The following is an 8,927-nucleotide window of genomic DNA, read 5'->3' as shown; positions in this document are numbered from 1 at the left end:
AAAAAGCCAGAAGTGGTGATGTGACTCAAGTGGTAGAGCGCTAGCCTTGAGCTGAAGAGCTGAGGGACAGCGCTCAGGCCCAGAGTTCAGGCCCCACACAACAGGAACCAAAATAAATAAATAAATAAATAAAAATTCTATTGAGGGAGGGAGGTGGAGATGGGAAGGGATGGGAAGGGGAAACAAAGGAGGAGGCAACAATGCTTGATAAGAAATGTACTCAGGGGCTGGGAAGGTGGCTCAGTGGTAAAGCGCTTGCCTTGCATGCCTGAGGCCCTGGGTTCGATTCCTCAGCACCACATAAGCAAAAAGAAAAAAGCTGGAAGTGATGCTGTGGCTCAAGTGATAGAGCACTAGCCTTCAGCTGAAGAGCTGAGGGTCAGCGCCCAGGCCCAGAGTTCAGGCTCCACGACCAGAACCCCTCTCCCCCCCCAAAAAAAAGAAATGTACCCATTATCTTGCCCATGTAATTGTAACCCCTCTATACAGTATTTTCAAAATAATAAATAATAATAATAAAATAAAAACAAAAAAATTCTATTGAGCTGGGTACTGGTGGCTTATGTCTGTAATTCTAGCTACTCCGGAAACTGAGATCTGAGGATCACAGTTTGAAGCCAGCCTAGGCAAGAAGGTCCATGAGATACCTTTCTCCAGTTAACCAACTAAAGCTGGAGCTGCAGCTCAAGTGGTAGAGAACTAGGACAGCACCCAGGCTCTGAGCTCAAGCCCCAGTATCAGCACAATAAATTCTATAGAAACAAAACAAAAAGAATGCTTGACATGTCATTATATATCAGTAATATATCAATAAAAAGTTGGACCTAACCACCCTATTGTTAATACTGACCAAATAATAAAAATAACCCAGAAAATTTGTTCCAGGCATGAAGTGGGTATTTCTGCACTCATTCAGTATTATACTCAAGTCCTGCAACATTTTTCATATAGATCCTGTCATCTCTATTTAATTCCTGGACATTTTAGGATATTGTTGTAATAGTGACTAAGATCTTTTTACCCACGTACCAATACTGCTAATAGAAAAGGAAAAAGCTATTGTAGCTAATACTCATTTTTTACCCTGAAAAGTCTTAATGGGTAACCATAAGATTTTGAACTACCATTTTGTACTTTAGACTGTTAAGCCTCCTAAATTTTTCTTCCCTGAATATGCTGCCTAAACTTTCCCAAATTCAACCTTCAAATTACTACTTATGGATCTTTTATATCAAATATCCTATAATGTATATTCAACACGTAAAATTTAAGGTATCAATAAGGACAGAGTTCTGTAACATATTTTTGCCAAGAAGAAATGTTACAAAACACTACTATCCACTATTATCATGTGCATATTTTTTTACATTGTAAGTAAAAAAATAAACAAAACAAGGTCCAGAACAGTGTGCACGGTATGCTTTTCTGTAAGAAAGGAGGGAAATAATACATGTTTGTTTTTGCATAAAGAAAACTGGAGGGGTTGGGAAGGTAGCTCAGTGGTAGAATACTTGCCTTGCATGCAATGAGGCCCTGGGTTCGATTCCTCAGCACCACATAAGCAAAAAGAAAAAAGCCAGAAGTGGCACTGTGGCTCAAGTAGTAGAGCGCTAGCCTTGAGCTGAAGAGCTAAGGGACAGAGCCTAGGCCTAGAGTTCAGCCCCCATGACTGGACCCAAAAAAAAAGAAAACTGGAAACACCAGAAGCGAATCAAATTGATTGCCTGACATAGGGGGAATGGAAGTAGGGGTGAGAGCACTTCTTTTCACTGGATACCTTTTTATAGTATTTTGATTTGTACACCATGTATTGCCTATTCAAAAAATAAATTTATATATATATATATTAAGTCCATAAAACGGACACTAAACTACAAACTACTTCTCTTTGTGGGCTAGCATTCAACAAATTCATTCACTGAAAAAATATTTACTGAGCACTTATGTTCCAGGTACTCTTCTAACATTTGGGATATATCAATAAGCAAAATTAATATCCCTAACCTCTTGGAGTTTAAATCTTCTGTCGTTTATACACTCAATAGCAACATCAATTATTTCAATTCCTCCTAGCTAACTAACATTGGATAAGGTCCTTGACCTCTCCAGGCACCAACCTCTTCACCTGGAAAAGTATTGATTATTTCACTTGACATGTAGGAGCACAAAAGCAATGATGACATAATATTCATCAAGCAGTTAGTTCAGTACCTGACATATAGTGACTACTCAGGTAAGTGTTAGCTATTGTTATTTAACCATAATTTTTGAGGAGTAACACATACAGAGAGATTGTAAAATTTCGTAAGGGGGGGCTAGGAAGGTGGCTCAGTGGTAGAGTGCTTGCCTGGCATGAGGCCCAGGGTTCGAATCCTCAGTACCACATAAGCAGAAAAAGCCGGAAGTGATGCTGTGGCTCAAGTGGTAGAGCACTAGCCTTGAGCTGAAGAGCTGAGGGACAGCACCCAGGCCCAGAGTTCAGGCCTCACAACCAACAAGAATAAACAAATAAATAAACAGATAAATTAATTCTAGAAGGGGTAAAAAATGTTCCCTATATACAGAACAACAACAACAAAAATGCTTCCATCCCTGGAATCTTATCCCATGTCTGTGTTTTCTTCACTACCAGAAGGCAGACTCAGCACTTGTCTAATAGTATGGTACTCACTTAAATTATTTTCCTCCATCAGACTGAAGTGCACAAAACATGTATTTATTACAGTGTCCCTGAACCTAACACAGTACTGGCAATACATGCTCATTAAATATTTGTAAAATACACAGGTCATTATAATTGCAGACAATTTTAAAAGGAAATGAGACAGACTAGAAGTGATAACCATAAGAACTGACCCTTAAATAATTGTTCCATTTTCTTAACTTTTAGTTACCTGTCCCTGTATTATTTCTTTGTCAAACTTTTGAAGGAACTTTGAGAAGTACCTGTTTTCTGAGAAAGTAAGCCTTTAATTAACCCCTACTAGGGGGGAAACACTAAAGAGAGGATATCAACCTACACAATCCCATCCATTACAACTATTCAGAATAGGAATTATTTTAGCATAGAGATCTGTAAGGAGCCTTTAGGATTCAGACCCTTCACAACCATTTCCATAGGAAAATTTTGAAATCACCAATGTGGTCTTCTTATCCCTAATACCCATTGGGTTAAATGTTCTCCAAAAACATGCAGGATGGTGAAGACAGAAAAGATGTTTGCTTTCAAAAGAAGAGGCTAGATGATACTATCTTAACGGCAAAGAAGCAGAGTTTTAAGCAATCTTAAAGCTACCATTCCCAAAACACTACAGCTCGCATTAACAAACACTTGTCAGAGATCTGTACATCAGGAACAATGGTATGCTATAAAGTATTAGATTCTTCTTCTATTACTGATGAGGGAGAACAGGAGTATAAAAACAAGTATGATTGAATGTTCTTCCTAAATTTTAAGGATGCACTGAGAAGAGGTACAATGAAAAGAGGTGCCAAGCTACTTCCAGAACAATAGCACCTTTCAAAGAAGACAGTGACTCTCTATTAGAGCTTCTTTACAAATTAATAGGTTCTTACAGAGATTAACAACTTCTAACAGAGCTAAAGATTTAGCTCTCCTCACATATTACACACACACATATACACACGCAACATATTCCAACTGGATTTCACTTTCTCATCTCAAAATATTTTTTTTTTTGGGGGGGGGGCGGGTCCGGTCATGGGGCCTGAACTCTGGGCCTGGGCGCTGTCCCTCAGCTCTTCAGCTCAAGGCTAGCACTCTACCACTTAAGCCACAGTGCCACTTCCGGTTTTTTTCTTTTTGCTTATGTGGTGCTGAGGAATCGAACCCAGAGCTTCATGCATGCAAGGCAAGCATTCTACCACTGAGCCACCTTCCCAGCCCCTCAAGATATTTTTTTTCTTAAAATAGGATTAGATCATCTATCACTGGCATATACCTTAAAATAGCTTTGTTTTATTCATTTCAAACATAAGATATAAAAACTAATAATTCATATAAGTTTAAATCACTCCCATTATTATCCGTAGAAGTTAGGGTAAAATTAGAAAAAAAAAACCTAGATTACTGACTTTTCTAAAAGATTATGTTTGTTACATACAATTCTAAAATTGCTATACACTACAGGTAGTAACAAAATAGTTCATTTCTATGAATTCAAAATCTAGTAAGTTGAATGGTATATTATTGTTGTTGGTGCATTCTATCTTTTTTGTGTGCTGGTCGTGGAGCTTGAACTCAGAGTCTGGGCGCTATCCTCAAGCTTCTTTTGTTCAAGGATAGTGCTTGAGCCATAGTTCTACTTCTGGTTTTTTGGTGGTTAATTGGAAATAAGAGTCTCACAGACTTTCCTGCCCAGGCTGGCTTCAAATCATGAACCTAAAATCTCAGCCTCCTGAGTAGCTAAGATTACAGGCATGAACCTCCAACACCTGACTTCTATCATATTTTTAAGAGCATTTTAATTCATAAATGGCAGCTCAAATCCAAGGAGCCAAATGCCAATTTAATTTCAATTTTTGTTAATGCATACCCTTAAAAAAATCTACATTTCCAAAGCAGTAAGCTTTTTTCTTGATAACGGTTTTTGACACTCATACAAACTACTTCCATGTAACCCAAAAGACAAAGGAGACAGGATAAGTGAAAAAGAGCAAGTTACAAGAAACAGATTACCTACCGTTGCTCTGCAGTGTTAATCCTGAGAGATCTAAAGTTTTTAAAGGGAAAAAAAAAAGCAACATTAATTATTACCATAAAATTATCTTCTATTATTTTAAATTTTAGAATATAAATTTAAACTAGAAATTACAAAATTATGAACCATTTCAGAAATAGCATAAATGCTATCAAATATACAAATTATTTGATTTTATGATTCTTAGTTTTCAAAAATCATGTGCTAAATGGACAAATTACCAATTTTTAGCTTTAGTTTTCAAAATAAAGGTTTATTCCCAAGTACAAATTTAAATATTTTTATTTCATTTTAAAAAATGGCTCTTTTTTTTTTTTTTGGTATCAATCCTGATTTATGAACTCAGGGCCTTGGCTCTCACTCTACTTTTTTTCCTTAAGGAAAAGTCCTCTACTACTTCCGTCACACCTTTATTTCTGACTTTCTGTTGATTAGTTAGAGAAAAGAGTCTGAATGATTTGCTGCCCAAAGGGCTTCCAACCTTGATTCTCCTGAATAGGTAGGTGTGAGTCACTAGTACCCAGCTAAAAGTGTAAGATTCTTTACCCTGAATTGAAGTTCTTAGTAATCCCGATATATAAACTTTGTCTTAGCAAAATTAAAATACTTCTTATCTTTTTATTTATGTATCATGAGAAACATAGTCTGCTTACCAATTCCAGGTGAAACAACTCGTTCATAATGATATGGATTCACACAGACACTATCACATTTTAAGTCAAATGCATACTGACAATATTTAACATGCTTTAGTTCATTTTTATGAAGGTCAGGCCACCTCCACAGACGGGCATAGATCACATGAGGAAATCCTTTCCGACCAGCAACCTGAGGAAAAATAAACAACCATTTGTTTTTATTGTATTGCATTTGTTTTTATTGTATTGTTTTATTGTACAGCAGGGTTACAGCTACATAAATAAGCTCATGAGTACATTTCTTGTCAAACAATGTTACCTTCTCCCTCATTTTCTCCAGCTTCCCACCACCCCCATCTCTTGCCCTTCCCCCCGCCCCCCATTGTAAAGGTCATTTCCAATATAGTGTCTAGTGAGTATCACGGTTACATTGGTTCACCCTTTGTCCCACTGTTTTTGTGGTTCCCCTTCCCTACCCTATATACAAGATAAAGGGTACCAAAATAAAAAACAGTAACCACAGGGAATAAACCAGAGGAGAGGGGAACAAAAGAAAAAAGAAATAACTGCAAACAGTACATTAAAAAAAATCCTTTGTTTCCATTTTAATTAGCATCATTTTATATAGTCCTATGTACATAGTTACTGAGCTACTGTAATATTCTGCTAGGACTATCTGAGGTATATACTAATTATTACAGATAAAGGAAACTATGGAGCCTATGTTTCTTTGGATCTGGCTTACTTCACTTATTACTTTTTTTTCCAAGTTTTTCCATTTCCTTATGAGTGAGACGGAATCATTCTTTCTGATGGAAGCATAGAATTCCATTGTATGTGTATGCATATATATATATATATGTATATATATCACATTTTCTTGATCCATTCATCTACTGAGGGGCTTCTGGGTTGATGTTATATCTTAGTTATGGTAAATAATGCTTCAATGAACATAGGTGGGCTGGTGGCTTTAGTGTGGCCTAGGTTATGATCATTTGGGTAAATGCTCAGGAGTCTTTAGAGGAACCTCCATACTACGTTCCTGAGTAGTAAACAACCATTTATTAAACATCCGCTATGTGTTAGACATTTAAACAAGGTATTTTATAAATGTTTTTACTTCATCATCACATTTCTTATTCTTGGGATTTGTGACATTGTGAAATAAGCATTTGGTTTTGCCCTTTCCTTGTATACAACTCTATCTTGGACCCTTCAAAGTGATGCCTTTTTTTCTATGCTAATGAGTTGAATAAAGGCTGGCAGCCCCCAGCCTGCAGGATGGGAGCTAGTTGAGACCAACGAAGAAGGACTGGTGGAACTTCAGCCCCACTTTCCTACTGGAAAAGAGCTGGAGTTCATCACTAATGGACAAGATTTAATAATCAATCATGCTTATGTAGTTACTGGACCCTATATAAAAAATCCATAAGAACAAGGTTGGGATAAGAGCCTCTTAAACATATGGAGAGTCCTGGAGTGTGCATGGAAAATGTACCTCTCCTTATTCATCTATTCACACCTGTATACTAGTATCATTCATAATAAACCAGTAAATATGCTTCCTTGAGTTGTTAAGTGCAACCAATTAACAGAACCTAAGGGGGGAGAGGGATATTAGAGGCTATTTATACCTGGTTGGTCAGAACATAACTAAAGCCATCTGAGGTTTGTGATTGCAATCAGAGATGGAAGAAGTATCTTGAGGATTCCTCAATCTGTGGAATGTGACACTATCTCCAGGTGGCCAGGGTCAAAACTGAAGTTTTTAGAAAAACCCTAACTGGTGTCTCCTGTGTAACTGCTTGCTTCCTTTCTTTCTGAAGAATTTTCACAGAAGTGATATGTGTTGTAAGTCTACAATGGGAACAGTGCTTTGAAAGGTTTATTTTCCAAATACAACTGCCATTTCATAAATGAGAAAAAGCTCAAAATAAATAATTTAAACCAGATGTGGTGGCTTATACCTATAATCTCAAGGCTAAAGTAGCAGTTCAAGATCAGCCTGAGCACCTTGGTAAAATCCTGTCTCAGAAAGGCAGAGTACAGTGGATCAGACTTCAGTAAAATCCTTTCTTTTTTTTTTTTTTTTATTTAGGGGGAGGGGTGGGGCAGGTGGATAGGCTCCATGGTTCATACCTGTAATGATACTACAGCTACTTAGTGGGGTGGGTGGGGCGTGTAGGACATAGTAGCTCACACCAGTAATTCTAGCTACACAGGAAGAAGAGATTGCAGCTCAAAATCAGCTTAGATCTGATCAAAAAATTATATATATATATATATATATATATCGTGAGGCCTGAACTCTGGGCCTAGGCACTGTCCCTCAGCTCTTCAGCTCAAGGTTAGTGCTCTACCACTTGAGCCACAGCGCCACTTCTGGCTTTTTTTCTTTTTGCTTATGTAGTGCTGAGGAATCGAACCCTCATGCATGCAAGGCAAGCGCTCTACCACTGAGCCACCTTCCCAGCCCCCATAAAAATAATATTTATCAAAATGAACTCCAGGAAATGGAAACAAGTTCTTTTTTTTCTGTTCTGCTGCTTTTGTTTTGTTTTCTTTGTGTTCTGTTCGTTCATTTATATGTTTTGAGGAATGTAAGAGGAGACACATAAATAGAGGGACAAAGGTGAAAAAATGCAGCAATGGTACTAACTGGAAACTGTGTTGAACATGAACTATACAACTTGTGTAGGGATGGAAGAGAAAATAATGGGAGAAAGCAAGGGAAGAGGTGATACTGCCCCAAAAGAAATGTAGTCTTTACTTGACTTACATAACTTTAATCCCTCTGTACATCACTTTTATAACAATTAAAAATATTTGAAAACACAAAAACAAAATCAGCATAGGCAATACGTTAACATGATTCTATTTTAATCCATACAGATGGCAAGGCAGTAAGTGCTTGTGATCCCCGCTACTTGACAGGCCATAGATAAAGAGGATCAAAGCCCAAGACCGGTCTACTGCAAAACTGGAAACACCACCTGAAAACATAACTAAAGCAAAAATAGAGCTGGGGTACAACCCAAATGGCAGAGTACCTGCCTAGCAAACATGAAATCCTAAGTTAAATCCTAGTACTACAAAATAAAATACACACATAAATATATATATATACATACATGCATACTATCTCAACTATGGTAATACATTTAAGCTAAAATATGAAACTTTTCAAAGCTTGTACTCGGTTGCTTTTTTAATGTTACAGATACTATACCTAAAATCTAGTATGTTTTAAAAATCTATGTAAAATTTCTACTCATACATAGAAGATATATAGTTTTACATGAAAAATGTGACCAGTGAAATATTGGTATTGGTAAAGCAGGTATCATACCTCTAAATTATAAAAGAATTAAAGTTGAGTACAAGTGCTAAACATAGCTTTCTCAGGATACAAGGTTTCTTCTGTTTCTTATTTTTGTTTCTCAATATTTCTTGACTGACCTTTGAGTTTGAATAGTCATCTGTATATTCCCACAATGCATACAGAATACACAGGATTTACAAAGATGGATCTTGCATTAAATTATCCTATAATAACTTTTTTTTT

At 36.9% G+C, this 8,927-nt stretch overlaps 1 protein-coding gene across 1 annotated transcript in view; it reads right to left on the bottom strand.

Moving 5' to 3' along the window:
* Smad4 (SMAD family member 4) overlaps positions 1–8,927 on the bottom strand; it is a 58,205-nt gene that overhangs the window by 25,502 nt on the left and 23,776 nt on the right. The window contains exons 3-4 of the mRNA XM_013018886.1: positions 5,375–5,549; positions 4,704–4,733 (exon numbers count right to left, since the gene is read on the bottom strand). Of these exons, the coding sequence (XP_012874340.1) occupies positions 4,704–4,733; positions 5,375–5,549 (205 nt within the window). The remainder of the gene's footprint in view (positions 1–4,703; positions 4,734–5,374; positions 5,550–8,927) is intronic.

The sequence above is a fragment of the Dipodomys ordii genome, unplaced genomic scaffold (genome assembly GCF_000151885.1).
Source record: "Dipodomys ordii isolate 6190 unplaced genomic scaffold, Dord_2.0 Scaffold43, whole genome shotgun sequence".
In the NCBI taxonomy this organism is placed as follows: domain Eukaryota; kingdom Metazoa; phylum Chordata; class Mammalia; order Rodentia; family Heteromyidae; genus Dipodomys; species Dipodomys ordii.
This window is presented reverse-complemented; position numbering and strand designations above follow the sequence as displayed.